This window comes from Arachis stenosperma, chromosome 8 (genome assembly GCF_014773155.1).
Source record: "Arachis stenosperma cultivar V10309 chromosome 8, arast.V10309.gnm1.PFL2, whole genome shotgun sequence".
Lineage (NCBI taxonomy): Eukaryota > Viridiplantae > Streptophyta > Magnoliopsida > Fabales > Fabaceae > Arachis > Arachis stenosperma.
In genome coordinates this window covers 41,459,870-41,478,231 of record NC_080384.1, presented here as the reverse complement: position 1 = coordinate 41,478,231, position 18,362 = coordinate 41,459,870, and the positions used below count along the sequence as shown (strand labels likewise).

At 36.2% G+C, this 18,362-nt stretch overlaps 2 protein-coding genes across 3 annotated transcripts; both read right to left on the bottom strand.

Annotated features, from left to right (window-relative positions):
• Window positions 1-434: 434 nt before the first annotated feature.
• On the bottom strand, window positions 435-7,957 carry LOC130944204 (uncharacterized). 2 transcript variants are annotated; one of them, XM_057872398.1, is made up of 6 exons: window positions 6,078-7,957; window positions 5,464-5,604; window positions 3,526-5,329; window positions 3,049-3,272; window positions 1,834-2,687; window positions 435-1,748 (listed from the first exon to the last, which is right to left on the bottom strand). In XM_057872398.1, exons 1-6 carry the CDS (start codon window positions 7,563-7,565, stop codon window positions 632-634), a joined length of 5,628 nt encoding a protein of 1,875 aa, XP_057728381.1. In that variant the 5' UTR covers window positions 7,566-7,957; the 3' UTR covers window positions 435-631. The 2 variants fall into 2 exon arrangements, with proteins under 2 accessions (XP_057728381.1, XP_057728382.1); XM_057872399.1 differs by having other exon boundaries at window positions 3,574-5,329.
• Window positions 7,958-10,302: 2,345 nt separating this feature from the next.
• LOC130945895 (E3 SUMO-protein ligase MMS21) lies at window positions 10,303-14,205 on the bottom strand. The gene is made up of 7 exons (XM_057874588.1): window positions 13,671-14,205; window positions 13,356-13,427; window positions 13,149-13,259; window positions 12,915-13,028; window positions 12,170-12,309; window positions 10,698-10,774; window positions 10,303-10,609 (listed from the first exon to the last, which is right to left on the bottom strand). Exons 1-7 carry the CDS (start codon window positions 13,746-13,748, stop codon window positions 10,479-10,481), a joined length of 723 nt encoding a protein of 240 aa, XP_057730571.1. The 5' UTR covers window positions 13,749-14,205; the 3' UTR covers window positions 10,303-10,478.
• Between the last annotated feature and the right edge of the window lie 4,157 nt (window positions 14,206-18,362).

Below are 18,362 nucleotides of genomic sequence, written 5' to 3'. Positions count from 1 at the left end.
TATAACAAGACGATGAAGGGTATTTTAGATGAATAAATAAAAACATTTATTAATAAAGAATGGCAAATTGGAAATATTCAAAAGAATAAAGTCAGCAATAACAACTCCGTATAATTTGTAATTAAACTATAAGATGCAAGGGCTAAGGTATAATCTAGAACCAGGTTCATGCTTATGATACTTCATTTATATGTCAATAACTCTATCATTTTCCTTGGAGATAAACCTCCCTTCCCTGCCTCTAAATTTTATTTGAAAAAAGAAAAACCTTTATTTTATTTTATTTTATTTTTTACATTGGAAAGAGTATGTTATGAACAGATAAGCTGATCAGGTAATTAAAAGATATAGCATGGAAAAGTGTTAGTAAATGTTAGCATCAATATAAAAAATGGTAATAAAAAATCGCAATAAAGTAATCAATACATGCATGATAAACTAAATTTCAGTTACTAGTGTCCTATGTATATATGAAGAAGAAAATCAAATGGTTAGCCAGCTTCTGCAGTTCTGCATGGGGACTCCATGGTCAAAATTGTATTTTCAATCTCATAAAAAGGGGAAAATCCATACAAAATTTCCGCATCAGTGCCAAAATATTGCTAAGAAATCCAAGCTATCATACAATAGCTTAATCAAAAGGGCTCTTGGTCATTACTATCAACTCTCTAAGAGAACAAAGGCACAGAGTTTCAACTTTACAATGAAGAGAAACATCTTTGTCTGGGTTCATAGGAACCAGCACACCATCTCTGAATATAAATTTTAAATCAAGCTTCAGTGATTCATTCACTACCTCATCTTTGGTTGCAGTTGCCTCCTGGCTTGTTGAGTGAGTGACACACTCAGCTGCCACAAAGTCCTTGTCTTGGTTTTTGGGGTCACATGTTCTCAAGTTCAAAGTTATCCCATGCCTTTCTCTTTTGAAGGTTTTGTTAGAAAAATCATTAAGGTCTCCAATGTGACATTTTCTAATTGCTGAAATAAGATCCACGGATAATGATGAAACAGCATCATGGACATCTTCTACTGTTCTATGGTTAACGCTCAACTCACTGGTGAGAAGCTTGCGTATTGCAAGATATAAGCTGTGAAGACATCTAGGGCAACATTGATACATGCAAACGACCGCAGGTTCAGCATGCTCATGGCCTTTACTTGAAGAGATATCAATACCTGTAGCATTCTCATGTTTGCGAGAGTAAACATCAGTTACACCAGTCTCTTCTGTGGACAAGGTCGGGGGCTGATTAGAGATGGTACTTACAGTACCTCCATTAAGACCTTGTTCTAAGGCAGTGTGAAGTCCATTCTCTGAAAGGACAGCAGAGTGAGTGGATGTGTATTTACCTAATTCTTCTGACATCCTGACATCTCCTTCAGCCACCTCACGGGATAGCAATCCATTCTGCTGATTTGGGGATGGATCAACAGGTTGGTTTGCAGCAGCAGAGTCATCAGAGTGATTGTTTAAAGAATCGTTTGGTAGACATTCTTTAGCGCTTGTATTTGTATGTCTACCATCGTGATCAAGTTTATCTGTATTATCATTTTTCTTATTCATGGCAGGAAATCCAGTTGTTTCAGCATGAATTTCCTTACAACTTCTCCCTGGGTTCTCCAAATCATCACCGTTCATATGAACATCCTTAGTTTCAGCTTGGTGATCTACACACGAGAGATGACTGTTTAACCCATCACTTGACGACATGACTTTCGATATAGGCTCCAAGGAATCCTTATCCATACTAAAATGAAACGAATTTCAGTCAAGATTGATGCCATCTAGGAGAATATATATATATAGTGAAAAGATAAAAAATATAGTGATACCTGTGCAATGCATAAGCCCAATTGTTTACTATATCTTCCAAATAAGCCACTTGCGATAAAATGCGAAGATATTGATATCTGTCTTTCCCAGCTTGAATTTTTGCATTGATATTCTCAATTAGGATCTCAAGAACTTTCCTCACATCAAGAGAAACTTCCCTGGCTGATTTATAAACACCCCTGTAAGCCAATAAACCAACAGCAATCAAGCCTCTAACTAAACCAGATCTTTCTTTGCTTTTATCACCACCAGAGCTACCAGGAACCATTGAGTTGTCTAGTGAATTATTGGGACGAATTACACAGGAATTAAAAGGCCAGCCCCCCCTCCATGGTCCACTTACATCAGCACAAGGACCTTCTTTGAGTTTTGATGTGACCCAACAAAGTTCAGCAAAATGTGGGAATAGAAGAATTTGATAACCAAATGTGGATATTGCTAGTGACAAGGTTGACTTTTCCTTCAGAGACCTACCATCGGGGGGTGGTGGCGGCGGTGGAGGTGCTGATGTGGATTTAGGAACTTGGGTTTCACTCTTCTCTTCATCAACTGATCCATTATCTTTACTCTGGCATACCTTCTCTTCACAAGCTTCAACAGAAACCTTTCGGACACCCAGATGAACATGAGAGCTCTGATGAATCAATTGAATCTGCTGCTCAACTAAATTTCTCAGTAGCTCTTCTACAGACAGAGTGATCAACGTCTCATTATCAAAATTACTATCAAGATGCAGTGAGAGTCGAGGGATTGTTTGCTGCAAAGGAGTTGATTGGCTGTCTTTAGATTGATAACTCTTGAAGAATTCCCTTATCTTACTTGGAAGTTCTGTATACGAAACTTCTGAAGTAGCCTGTTGCAAATGAGAAACAAAAGATAAGGGACCTGAACTCAATATATAAAATGTATCGACTTGTACTTATGTATCATGATCAATCACCTATTATTGTGGAAAACAAGGATGAGGGAGCGATAAAAAAATTTTGATCAAGGAAGCAATTTTGATGTATAAACAACTGTTTCTTAAAGATTTGCAACTAAAAGCATCACACATGAATTATTAGTTGCATAGATATACATTTTTTTATGAGAACTAAAACAACCAAAAGTTAAAATATAAAATACATATTTAAAATAAAACAAGGAGCACAAATCTTAGGAATAATTGTACAAAGGCTTTAATACATTGCAGACAAAGATAAAGCGAAACATACCAGAATCATCAAGGACGTCGATACACCAATGGACTCCACCTGCTCAATAAATGACATCCAGGCATGTGAAGCCTTCTTGTTGGCCTCACCTTCAGTAATCTCTGCAGAGCTTTTCTCTGTATTAAACTCACTTTCCTTCTCATAGATTTGGACATGTTTGTTTACAGCCCACAAATCAATTCTTGGCATGAATAATATGCAAGATTGAAGACTAGCACATTTCACTGCCACATAGAAACATAATTATCAGATCCAAGAGTAGCTGCAAGTATACAGCTGGCATCAATATATTCATATAAAGCAAAAATTCAGTCCTTCTTCCACACTTAGCATCTATAAATGGCTGCAAAAAGAAAAAAATGCATTTCATTGCAAGCTGAAGTCTTAACCCTAACACACACAAAAACAAAATAATAATAATAATAATCAAATTGATAGCTTATTAAAAGATATCCAGAGTTTTGTTAATTAGCATACTTAGCAGTGCTTCCAGAAGGACAATAACCAGCATTAAGAGAGACATACATAATATTTGTGCAATGCCTTGCACTACATCTCCATGCCCTTCTTGTGAAGCGGTTGCCATATCAATCTTCTGTATTTCAGTACTCCCCACAAAGCAGTAAAGAAAGCAGGAAGCAAGATGTCTCTGGCCAGATCGGGGATTTCCAGAAATCAATATTCGAAATCCTGATTTATTAGTAAATGCAAATGACTTGTCTAGAAACAAACCACTACGCATGCCCAAATGATTCTTTATGGAGGGATCAGACTTCATAGTGCTATCATCTGTGTCATCTGCGGTATCAGGAGAACCACCAAAGCCATCATTTGCAGATAAAATGCCCAAACACATGAGCTTGCTCTTTATCTCAGAAGCAATATTTGTTTCTTGCAGTAAGTCATCAATGTGCAACCACCAGTGATCAATAGGCATTTTCCTTTTGTCTAGAGCAGAAACCACTTCATTCTTAATCACTGTTACAGCTTTAGATAAAGGAGGTGGCAACCATAGATTTTCATCAAGAGATACAAGAAGTGTGCACAATGGCCCCAATAAACAAGGTATGAGGTGGATAGGAAGAGGGGAGCATACAACATCATTAGTGGCATTTCCTGCTTCTCTCCGAGAGCATGGTAGTGGGGAATGCAAAAATGCCTCTAACCAATCCCTCTCCTCCACTGCAAAGGATGGTAGACTAAGGTTCTTCCAACCAGAATGCTTTTCTTCAGCTAAGGACAAAACTTCTTGCAACGGGAAATTCCTCTTCAAGGCATTGATAGCCGCTTGAGTACAGAGAGCCTGAAGATCTGCACCAGCATAGCCAGGAGTCTTTTTTGCAATCCACTCAAGCAAGGACCCAGTAATTGGTTTAGGCCACCTCTGAGTGTGAAGTGACAGAATGGAAGCTCGGTCCTCAGTTGATGGCAGTGGGAAATAAATTTCCCGATCAAATCTTCCAGGTCGCCTAAGTGCTGGGTCAACGGCATCAGGACGGTTTGTTGCACCTATGACTACAACTGAACCTCTGGATTTTAAACCATCCATAAGAGCAAGCAAAGTTGATACAACAGAACTATGTGTCTGATCTTGCTGCCTAGTGCGGGTAGGTGCTAGTCCATCTATCTCATCAAAGAATATTATAGAAGGTTGACATCTCTCAGCAACCTGAAATAATAGTCTTAATTGGCGCTCAGCATCACCCACGTATTTCCCCAAGCAATCTGCACCTTTGCGGGCAAAATATGCAATCCGTCTATCGCCACGGGCACATGCACCTATCAATGCCCGGACCACTAAGGTTTTCCCTGTTCCAGGATACCCATGCAAAAGAACACCTCTGGGAGGTGTAAGCCCTAAATTATCAAAGAGCTCAGGATATAGTAGAGGCAAAATAACAACTTCCTTCATACACCGGATGACATCTTTAAGTCCAGCAACAGATTCCCATCCCTGAAAGGATGGTTCACATGCAGAGTCTGAACCACCGATGTACACTGGTGCTATTCTCAATAAATCACGATGAAGTCTCTTGTTCTCACGTTTCAAAAACTCCTCATCCTCTCCACAATTTTCAAGCCATCTCTCTTCTGCAGCAATATCCTTTCTCCAAGCATCATTTGAATGCTTCCTCATATCCCACTTCAGTTTCCTAGCTTTCAACTTCTTTATCCGGGCTAAATATTTATTACCATGTGGTTGGAAAAGATGCCGATGATCTGTGCAGGCAATAAGAAATTTACGGTGATCAAAGATGCAACCACTTGCTCTTGCACAAGGCTGTGAAACACAGATAGGATGTTAGTTCAGATTAAGGTTGGCATGAAAGAATGATTTCCTTTTTCTGTGAATTCAAAATTAAAGGGGTTCAGAATATATGCAAATGTCACTCTAAGAGAGAACACATAACCAACCAAGTGATAAGTTTTTGGACAACGATCAACACGACAACCTGAGGTTGCCCCTCGCCTCCCACAACGTGTGCACTTCAATGCTCTTCCTCTGTAAAGTGCAGCCCTGACATTCTTCAAGCATCCCAACCCAGCAAAATAAACCTGGAATAGATTGTCATAATGAATGTTTATTTTAACTTCAACTTGAACATTTAAGTTGACTAAGCTACAAATGGGGAAATTGGTTGATTATAGATTAAAAGTATTATTCTTCGAGCTGGCAAAGTGTGTTGATTACTACAGTCAACATTATTGATAAAAGGGAAATGGTGCACAAAGGATTATATCTCACATTCTCGTGTTACTTATGTTCCCAAAGATAAAAGGGAATCTATGTATAATGTAACTAGGTGAACTTCAGAAACCATTTATGATCAGCATGTGGCCTCATAAAAATTTCTTGGGCATATTTAGTGAGATGTCTTAAAAAAAATAACCACTTTTTTTTTTCTTCTTTTGTTTCTTTGAAAAGTTCAATTGCATAATTCTCAGTTTTTAGAGTAATCGCAAGCACACATATCCAGAATTTCATGATGCAAAACCATGTTACAAAAGGTACGAGATTAAAATCACACCTCTGGACTCCATACAGCACATTGCTGATGAACCCATATTCGAGCAATGCCGAAGTTATCATTAATAGGACCCAAGAGATGACCAAGCCAGCCAGGTTCATCACTGAAACCATCCCAGATATCAAAGTTAGGCTCTTCTGAAGCCGAAGAACCGCTATATGCTTCATTCTCACTCTCACCATTGTCCTGAAGCAACCTTTTTGGAGGCTTACCATCAGTGCCTCCCCCGCACAATCCACACCGTCGACCCTCTTTGATCCGTTGGGAGCCATTTGAAGCTTGTTTCAGCTTATCCTTTGTCACATAGTTTGCATCTTTCAAAGTGTTTTCATCAATCTCAACCTCCTTGTCGGCTGATCCTTCATTTTCTACTTGCTTTGTTGAAATCCCAGCAATTTCAGCTCCTTCACTTGCATTATTGCCTTCCTTCTCACATGCTAACTGATCGTCCTGTTTATTTGCATGTTCCCATTGATCATCCTGTTTATCTGCATGTTCCAAAGGAGACTGTTCACTACCGCCACTACATTCCTCCGTTTGCAAATTGCTTGACATGTTTCTCTCCCCATTCCCTATAATAGGAGGGCCATTCACATCCAATATAATTACAAGGTTCCCGCCAGACACATCAGTTACTGGAACCGTATCATTACCCTCCTCTTTGTTCACTGTAAGCTCCACTTCTTGACTGTTGCTCTCATCTAAATTACCATGACACTCATTCTCTCTATGCCCTTCATAAGACTCCTTCTCTGTCTGCTTTGCTACAGAAGATTCATTCTCTTGAAGCCCTTCCTCATGAGATTCATTCTCTCTAAGCGTTTCCTTGTGAGATTCATTCTCTCTCAGCCCCTCTTCATGAGATTCGTTCTCCTTAGGCTCTACTTCATGAGACTCATTCACTTTAAGCTCTTCTTCATGCTTTGTAGCTTTGATCCTCGCTGGTCTCTTCGACTTAACAATCCTTGGCACTCCACCTTCCAATTCCTTCTTCTTATCAACCTTCAATTCATCATCACCCCTACTTACAACCACATCCTCAAAAAGCTTCCTCTTCCGACGGGGCAATTCCTTCTCATCATTGACCTCAAAACCTGCACCCCTAGCCCTAGACCTCAACCTCGATCTCCAAGCTGAAGGACTCCCCTCAATGCTGCTGCCGGGACTCTGCTGCTCCAAATTCTTCTTGCCACTCTCTATGCGCCCTGCAGGCACTCCAACCTTCCCTAACTTCCGCCGTTTCTTGGGAGGAGCAGGAGAGGCATCCAGCAGAACCGGGGCACGCCGAACACGGGAGCTTCGGCGAACCGCTGAATCCGCAGCATCGGTAATCAAAGCATCATCACACCCATTGGAATCACCGTGGTTCCGATTGTACTCCTTCTCACATATCGCGTCTAACCTCTTGTGCTTCTTCCGAAGCCACGGACTAGATTTAGCAACATTCTTATGCTTAGATGAAGAACCAGATTTAGAAGACAATCGCATTTCGCATCACAATAAACCCAAAACAAAACTAAACAATCACATACACATTGAAACCCCAAAAAATAAGAGGCGCAGACTTCTTTTTCTCTCGGTGTTTTCCTTCCAATCGGGTGCCAACATGTGACACTATTTAGATTAAATAACAATCGCACCCACCAAACTGGGAAATCAGCTTGGAATGCAAAGGAATTTTAAGGAAAACAAAAACCCTAGAAATTGAATCGAATAACGGCTTCCAATGGGGTTCCGGTTTGATTGAAAAGAAAGGCTTCCCTTTTTTATGTGGAGATAGGGTTTCTGGGCTTTGGGGGAGTTTCTGAAGCTTTCTTCTTCGTTTTCTCAGTGCTGTTTTCTGAGGTTTTTCTTCAGTGTTGCAGAGAAACTAGGGCGTGAGTGTATGAAAAATTCTCAAGTGTTTTTGTTTCTGAAATTTCTGTGCTTTAGAACACAGGCGTTGTGAAGCGTGAAAATCACGTGAGGCTTTTCAGCCGTTCGTTTGCAAGATAGATTGAGAGTGTAACACACGCGCTTGAATAGGTAATTTGGAAAGGTATCTTGGGGGCTTATTTTTGCAATTTTTTTCTTTTAATTTCTTTTTATCCAACACATTGTTGCCGCCAAAATTGTGTTTGCATGACACTAAATATGAAGCAAAGTGGGAGGGTATTTATGTTTTGGGAGGGCAACGGCTCCTTACAAAAATTCTATTTATAAAATATATGTATTTTGATACATTTTGTGCTTTGTGGGGCTACATGTGCTCTAGTGACTTTGCTTTTTATTTTATTTTTTTTATTTATGTCTATTTTTCTCAAATTTTCACATCTTATACAGGTTATGCACTTATGTTCTAGCTCATTAAGGTTATTGTTATATATTCCTCTCACCAATACCCTTTTTCTTACAAAATAGGTTCATCAAAAATACTTCTAGGGTGACTTATGATGCAATCCATTGTTCAAGGCTTCCTTTGCACATGGTAGTGCAAAATGCAAGCAATGCTTAACTACTTGCATTTAAAAACATTCTCTATTTCAATTACTAAGAACTTGTGCATGTTACATCATAGTCATATGATATCAATAGAATTATAGGCATTTTCTTACAAGAGGAAATCATGTTTGAGCATTGAGAGTTATATAAAGAGTATTAGAGTAGTATAATTATTTTAATTTTTAACAATGGTTACTTCATACCAAGAGTTAAATTGTGAGGCCATGGATGATGAGAAAGAAATATATATATCTTTAACTAATCATATGTTGGTTTATGTTGAAGAAGTTAACTATTAGAGTATAATATGTTTATGTTCGGTTTTAGTACTATAATTGCCTATCAAAAATTATTTAAAACAATAATGAATAGATTATACTTATTTTACTTGATGTTAGGTGATATTACATATGAAATTTCTTTATTTGTGGTACTTAATTACCTATTTACCTTAACCTCCACATAGTTTTTTTTTTTTTTTTTGAGTTTCTGGCGTTGGCCAATATGCATGAAATAAGTACAAAAGTAAGTTAAAATAATCGTTGTCACTAAGTTTGAAGTAATTCAATTTCAACATCTTCCAAGTGTCTTGACTTTCTAAGTGAGCTATTTTCTTTTACATAATCCATGGACAAATAAATGATGGATGGTTAAGATTATTATTAAATTTGCAGTTTTGGGGGGTCATAGAAAATTTGGTAACTAGAAGTATAATATAGTAATTTTGATGCACTATCAATTAAAAATACTATTATAATCATTTGAATTATATTTATTTATAAATTTAAAATTCTGTAGACGTAAATGCGTCCACTCATATCAGGTTTGAGAAAGTATCATTGTCTTTTGATGATTATATTTTTTTTCAAGATTTTTCCATATAACTGCAGAATCTTTTAGTGTGAAATATTCATTTTTCAATCCTTGGTCAAAATTACGACGAACGAAGATCATAACTTTGGCTTTATCCTTTTGGCATGCATTATTTTCAGCTCTCCAAAATCTATTGAATAAAAATGGATTTCATCATCTAGTATAATATCCATGATAAGTAGTTTTTTTAGATATATCAAGAGCATTAAATTCAAGATGAGAGAACTTTGACATAATAAAAATTTATTACCTGAGTCTTTCTAAATTTTGATCAGAGTCTCATGTTGATAATATATTGTAAAATAAATAAATAAGAAAGAGAAAATAAATATAAAATAAAAAGATATAAATAAATAACTCTAATATTAATATTCACCACAATTAATATCTCAATATAATAAAAATGTTTCATATATATTACTAATAGTAATATAGTAATGTATATATAAAAGAGAGAGGCTCAAACAGTCAAACCCTAAATGCAAAGTCTATCTTAAAAAACTAGACACCGTTTACAAGGATTTGGATCTTCTAAAGTTTGAATTTCACTTTAGAGAATAAAGTATGATCTTTCTATTCTTGAATGGTTTTTTTTTTTATATTTATTCTTGGTCCCACATATGAAATAAATGATGAGAAATCACACTTTACTCTCTAATGTGAAAACAGTTAACACTGAACCATCCAAAATTACCTTGATTGGACATTCATATTGCAACAAATTATACCACTAGAAGCATTTATACGTGTTATTTAGAATTAATTTTGGAACCTACTCTTTGATTCTGATGCTTCCAAATGAACTACCAGAAAAAGCGTAATGGAAGCAAAATCATAACAGAAAAGATTTCAGGCATAGCATGCAAAACTAGCTGAACCATTGAGCATGAGATAAATTATGTAATACAAAACCATCATATAAACTTCGCTGATGTTAACTGTTAAGTGTTCCAAGTGTGTGCATGGGATATAATCAGTACATCATGCAGTTTTTCAAGACTGAAAGTTTATACACAAAATCCTACTCTTGATTTACTCAATCAATCATCAATCGTCTTCATTAAGGAGAGTAAAGTCTTCCACTTCAGTTTCTTTGTTCACTTTGCGCAATTCCTCAATCTCAATCAGTAACAAGGCATCCTGCACCACGCTATCTGCATGCAATTTCTTCGGGCAACCTAACACACACAAAGATGAAAGATCTAGTCAAAGAGCAACGCAACGATGCAGAAGGAATGTGAAGCTTATCAGACGTCAATGATCCACCTGATATTGGACATCGATTGGATAACTTTATATATTGCATTATTATTCTCTTTTCATAAATATGCTTGCATTCCACACTGCAACAATGAAATAGAAATGAGTAACATGCATAATAACGAAACCTATTAACAAGCTCTTCTACATGCTAGAAAGCATGCATTTCACCGTTAGTTGAAATTTTCTCCCACATTTTAATTCACATGCCAAACTCACCCTTATTGGTGTAATCACAGAGACTTTTAGTAATCTTTTATCCCATCTTGATATGAAAGCAAAACTCATCCTAAAGAGTGAACACTAAACAGTGCAAACATTCAAAACTTCAGTTAATCTTTTCTTCGAGTCACTTTCCAATTGTTTGTTGTATCTAGATGTTGTATCTTTCGCTTACCTCGGTGCTTACTCAAAGTGCATCCAAAATATAGTTAATCAGCTATCTCAGGAATTTAGTAACACTAAATTCACCATCAAATACAACGAGAAAACCTTGGCCTGCTAAATTCTGAATTTACTATGATATGTTCCTCCAAAATCCAGGAGCTGTGATGAACTTCCTAAGTATAAGAGATTTGGCAAGGTCACCACTCTACCCGACCTATTGACCTAGCTAGTAAAATCAGGGGTCAGTATAAAAAGTTGCACAGTTGCTGATATTGGGGAAGACTGTATTTTACTAAAATATGAATGAGTATTAAGGGACAAATTGTTGTTCTTGCAAAAATCACTAAAGATTGTAACTGCAGGTCTACAGCTCATCAACAAAGCTTTTCCCTTATGCCCCGGAGATCATGGTTTGAAATCCTATAAGCAGGATTTCTCTGAGCAGGATAAGGCAGAACATTTCTATCACAATTTTACCAAGCAAATGGGAGCACAAGTGAGAAAAAAACAGGCCAATGGTTACGGGAACAGATATAGGCATGTCTTTCTCATTTGGAGTTTCATATAAAGGTTTCAGCCTTTGACTGAAAGCCAGCCCAATCTAAAATAGGAGAGGTGAAGGATAATAAAACAAATGGGCAGGCTGTATCCCATGTCCTAGATAATTCAGCAGGGTAGAATCTAAGCCAATCCCACACTCCACCAGCAACCGGCTAAACATGCTCAATATCCGTTAATGATCATTTTGACGAGCATTTTTTTTTTTCATTTGAAACAACGGTTTCAACCAAATACAGATCACACAGTTCCAACTAAGAATTAGTGAACGTTGCACTTGTCTTGTTCAAAACAATTTTCTAACTCAATACACTGCCAATTTTTACATTTACTCATCTGTCTAGCAAGTGAGAAAACTAAACATGCATTGATTGCAAATTGACCAAATTTACATATATGTCATGAAATAAACATTGAGGAGGAATCATCAATCATAGTTTATTCAATTAAAATATGTAACTTCAAATACTAACAGAAAAAGATAAAAAATTGGAAACCAACGCGGCATTATATCAAAGGGGTATATGTGGTACCTGCGAACTGGTTCTTCAAGCTCAGTAACAGGTTTTCCAGTCAATGGGCAAGTCATATTCAAAATACTGGATTGGGTACTTGTCATTACAATGTCCTCCTGCTCTTCTCCTGGCATTGGCTGCCCTTCATGATGAACTTTCTGAAGACAAAAGATAAATAGCAAGCACATTAGATTATTAGGAAGCAAGAAGAAAAACTCAAATAAGTGTAGGTATGTCATAGTAAAATGCTATAGCATTTATTAAATTAAAAAAAATTCTAACAAAAAAGATAATGGAAACAGAATATTACAAAGCATAATGCAGGTTAGAATGTGCATAAGTATGAGATTATATAATCAAAAGAATGTTGACACTAATATTTATCCAATGGTGGGAAGGTATCCTTCTATTCACAGGTGTCAAACTCTTGTAAGACAAGGATGAGAGCTCATATCATTGCAGGAAACTGTTCTTACCAGACAGACACAAATCACCTATCCACCTTGGCCAGAACTTAAAATCATTAAACAGTAAAGAAAACACATAAAATGAGTGGTAGGGTTTCCCAAATCTTCGAACTTAATTACCATTACTCATCTTATGAATAAAATATCTTGAGAGAAATAATAGTTAACTATTTCCAAACTAAGAAAATAGGGAGGTGCACTGACCTCTGATATAAAGACAAACATTTCCATCTATCGTAAACCAAAACATGCCGCCAGAGGCAATCTTCAAAAGTTACAAGTCAGAAGACACATACCCATACAGCTTCCTTAAATTGGCGAACCAAAGGATTACTATTAGGATCTGAACTAGTAGACTTGCTCTTCAATTTTGACACTTCATCCTCAAGTAACTTACGAAAATTATTCACCTGTATTTTTAAGCAAGTTAGAATTCAGAGACAATGGTAGGGTTAGATGATAGTAACAGATAATAACTCATACTTAGTACCCAAAAAAAGGTTCTAAGCATGGAATCCAGAATTCACAACCTCTTCTTTTGGCTGGTATCTGTTTGCAATAGCTTGAACTGCTGATGAAAGATGCACACTATCCTCAGAGAGATCAGCTAACTCCAAAACAGCATCTTCCAACTCCTTCACCTGAAGTGAATGGTTACTATTTTGCACTTACCATATTATCAAAATTTCACACTCCAATATATATATATATATAAGAAAGTGAATGAATTGAAATACCTTATCAGATTCGTTGTGTTTCTCGAATTCAACTGCAATCTCCTTCATTATAGTCATAGTCTTTCGTATATGCTAAAACAAACCCAGTAGAAAGGAAGCAAGTAAACTAATCAAAATTCACAACTAATCTGCAGATATATATCATAAAATGAGCTAACGAAGTACAAAAATTCCAATAGCAAGTTGCAACCTTATTCCTTTTGAGGAAGCAAGGAAGAAAGCAGGGCAGGAAATAAAAAAACGTGCCCTAGAAAACAATCAGAAAATAAATTGAAGCGAGACAAGGGAAGGGAAAGAGGGGGGTTTGAAAATTACAGCAATGAGAGTCTGATCATCAGAACAGAACTGGGTCGCCACGATCTTCATTTGCTCGCCGTGCGAGGATGAAGCCATCAGAAGATTCTAGAAGCTTCTTCAGAAGTGGGAACCCTCTTTCGAGTGTGTGAATTGTGAAAGAAAGGAAGGAAACTTTTGGAGGGAAATTTTTGGAGTGAGCTGCGGCGGCGATGAAGATAGGGGCTCAGAGGATGGTAGTGACGGTGAAGGCTGGGTGGTTGGAGAGAGAAAAGGAGAAGGTTGAGAGAGAAGAGAATGTGCGGGTGTGAGTTTCAGAGTGAGTGAGAGAGAAGGTTGATGGTAGAGCCGGCAATGGTGGTGGCTGATGGTGGTGAAAAATGGATAATGATGGAGAGAAGAGAATGGTGGTTACGGCGATGATTGAGTGAGTGAGATTGAGAGAGGATGTGAGAAAGAGAGAACTTCGCCGGAGGATTGATGAGAAGGTTGAGTTGAGAGGGAATGAGAGCTGTGCGGAGTGGAGGTTGTGCTTTTGTGAACAAGACAAGAAAGTTTGAATTCCTAGGGTTTGCTCCTAAACGTGACCCACGCACGTAGAAGAAGCTCCTTACAAAAAATGGTAGTTGTACACGAGTCTCACTTACTATTTTTATCCACGGTAAATACAGGAAAATATTATATACATACACAATATTGCTGAAAATAACCAAAAACTTCTAAGTGCCAAAACAAAGAAGTTCTCTTTTTTCACAGCACCTTCACTCTCCTCTTCTTAGCATTGTTTGTCTCCTCTCCTCATTACGGTTTTATCTTCTCTTTTTAGTGCGTTTCACTCTGTTCTTTTCTTCTTCTAATCAAAAGTGAATTTATCATATTAATGAGTTATCAATGCATGTTAATATTAATTGTAGTTCTTCTCAATTTTAAAGTTTTGATTCTATTTTTATTGGTCAGAATTAAAAAATATATTGAAATAAAATATAGAATTCAAATTCAGAATTTAATGGAATCCACAAATTCGAATGAAAAAGTTTGAGCTTTACATTGTTCATATGTTATTAGTTTATGATTTCTGATTTGATTTTAGAATATGTGATTTGTAACGACCCAACTCTCAATATATCATTGTCATACAAGAAGCCGACTGTCACCAACTTACTTTCCTTAACTTTATCTACTATTTAATATATGAACTTGTTGCCTTGTTAGAGCATTATCGTTTTTATGGGTAAATTTTTTTTTTGAAACGTTTAAAAAAGTAAAATAACCAAGCATTCACGAACAGAAATATAAATAAACATAAGAAACAGATAACTAAATTGATAATGTACATCATATATAATCCATGTAGTGTTATATAAAAATAACTGGTAAATATACACCCTCATTATTCTCTCTCTCTCTCTACATACATACATACATACATACATACATATATAAGATAGAAATACTTATGCTACATCTTGATAAGGCGTTTATGTAGTCTTTCACTTGTTACAAGATAGTAAACCAAATTGTTCGCATAACGATCCTAAGTATTTCTTGTTCTAGGCCTTTTTCGCGAGCTAGTTGCCTTTGAATTTTGTCATCTTGACAAATTTTTAAGGTCACTTTTTGAATAAGGGAGATTAACTGTCCGTAACTTAAGAAGTCATACGTAATGATCCCATCCAAAGTTAAGCTCCTAATTTTATCCCTTACTTTGTCTCCTAGGGGGATTGGGAGACCGGCTAAGAATTTTTCTTTTCAAAAAAGTTGTTGACTATCCTCCCTTGTATATACTCTTGTTAAGAAGGTATCTTTATACCATATAAAGTCAGATAAGAATTTACACTTAAGATTAGATAGAAGTTCCGCAAATCAATCCTTCCTTGAGGACGGATACCAATGAAACAATTTGCTATGGTGAAGAATAAAGTGCTAACAGCATCTGTAATTGTTTGTCCATTGTTATCAAGAATAGGCTCACTATCATAATGGCGGAAAGGATTGAGGTCCTTCGATCATCAATAAGATAATTATCTCACAATCCTTTAAGTTGTCTTGAAAATCCTAACACTTATGACGCTTGCTACTACTTTTTTAGAACTTTCGTTGACTATTTGATAGGTTGTACAAACCATTATCATATGTTGTAACATATGTATGATATTGTATTCGATTTTTTTTATTTATGTTTTATTCATAGATGTTGTTGGCATTGAAGCTATTGAAACCTAACTCTCGATCTTCAAGAGACAATTCAGGAGCTGTGGTCTAGAGATAATGTTGTGATGAAGGTTTAGTGAGGCCTTTCTATTTTGTAATGGAATTGGTTATGATAAGATTAGCTCTAGGTGATTCAAGACTTTCCTCAAAGTCATGTGACTCCTCATTGATGACGTTAAGGGATTCTTTTGTTGATTGTCTTGTGACTCTGTTGGATGATTCTGTTGTCTGAGAAATTTCTGGTATAATTATTTGGCTGATGAGATGGTTGGTTTTTATAAGAACTTCGGAGTGGCCTGAATTTGGTTTTAGTATGGAGGTTCGGAGGCTTTGTTTAGTTTTTTGGCTAATCTTAAAAATTTTGAATAGGGTTTTTTCTAAAGGTTTGGATGTAGAAGTTTCGTAAAGATAGATTGATAATTTTAGAACTTAATTTATGTCCTAAAGTTTGTAAGTATTTGTTTGTATAGTTGGCTTGTTTTATAATGTTTTTTTTTTTATGTCTTTAGGCCCAGTAGCTTCGTCGAGGTTTTTTGTTTTGAGAGGTGAAGCTATAAGTAGAATTTTTTTTGTGCCTATGATTTAAGGACAAATTGTCCAACTGGGGGAATTTCAGATTGAACTAAGTTCCATTCTTTCACTTTCCAGGTTGTTATGACATCTGCAGAATGAGCTATACTCATGTTTGTTTTGAAGGGATACTCAATGTTATTCTTGATAGTATATGCATGGAACCATTCAAAGAATGGAATATGCATTTTGACTTGTTGAAGAAAGTTATAATATTCTTCCCTAAAATGTGAAATTTGAGACGCCTTAAACGTTTGTAAGTATCATGCCCTCTAAAGTTTTCATTCTTCAAAGTTAACATTCTTGCGTAAGGATTTCTTATCTATAACAAATTCTTCAGTACGCATCATCATGTAAAGAGGAATATGTGAGCGATTGGATAGACTGTTGGTCTACATCCTCTTCTTTTTGGTAAATAGGTAGGTCTAGGAATACTAGAGTTTGTTTGTAATCCGGTTAGGTTGATTTCAGAGTTGATTGTTCTAATTTGTCGATTAGGAAGAGAGGAATGAGACCTTATAGAGAAAGATCTCCTTGCTTAGGCGAAGTCAGACCTATAAGTAGATGCTGCTTCAGACCTCGAAGAAAATGAATTTCTTCTGTCAAAGAAGATTTCAACTTTTCCAATTTTCTCTTATTTAATTTCTTGTAATTGGGGGTGCCTGTATGGGTAGAGTAGGTGTGGCTCTGTCTATTGCCTAAGATTCAAGAAGATCAATTTCATCTCATTTGATAAGGCGAGATAGAGTGACGTTTGTCTTTGTCATATCCGTGACAAACAAAGTTGTTTTACGGTCGGTTATTTTTAGAAGGACTCGAGAATTACAAATATTTATGACCTTGTACTAAATCTTATATATTAAAGCTGCATGAATGGATCCTTCATTCATGTCCAAGCCATGAAGTCGGATATTGAGAAAAAAAAGTGAGCTTTAGATATTTCTATCTAACAAACTCACAGATTTGTTGAAAAAATAATTGAAATAGACCGGACCATGCCCTAGACTGATTTCAACTGGTCCTATGAGGGAATAATGGAAGTTATTATGCCTAATATCTCTTAGACACATGAGAATGGATGCATTTAAACCTTCTCTAATAAGTAGTTTAACTGCTACTTGAATACATCCTATATGAAGATATTTATATTTTCGGATATATTCTTGGATAGATTGTTTGTTTAGAAGGTGCGTAGAATTTCTCACTAGACTCGTGCCTTAGAGGAATGTTGTTTTCAACAGTTTTGATAATGTAATCAGATTTGCCGTCACATTTGATTTCTTCAGGAACATATAGTTCATTATGGAAAATGTTTGGTATTTTCCAATTGTCTATAGTTTGATTAATATCTTCGAAGCAAACTTCTTCTTCAAAGATATTATGTTTGAGAGAGAGTTCCTCAGTTTAAGACACTTTCTCAAAAAGGATGTTGGATCTTGTGTGGGAGTTTGATGGATTGTTATAAATTTATTCTTTGAAGTGTCTTGTAAGGGAGCGAATGAAAGACATTTTCTTTCTCGCAGTCCAGTTATAAGGGTTGGTAGCAAAATAAGCCTTCCACTTTTTTGCCGTTTTATACAAAGATGTCTAAAGGGTGCTCTCATAAAAAAAATTATTGATATCATTGTCCTCCTTTGGTTCAGTAGAAATATGCCTATTAACATTAAACTATCACTCATCCACTGAAACTGAATTTTAACTCTTTTTTTTTTTAAACAGACTTTCTGGATCCATAGCTACGAGGAACTCTTAGTGTTTTTTTTTTAATTATTTATAACAACATAATTTAGTTTGCCTTACTATACCCTATCAACAGGTCTTACTGTGCTACTGCCTTGTAAATGATGAGAAGAAATAGCATGTACTTCCAGATATGAAAATTAGCTTCATCATATGTAAACAAAACAAGAAAACAGAATCAGAAAAAACAAG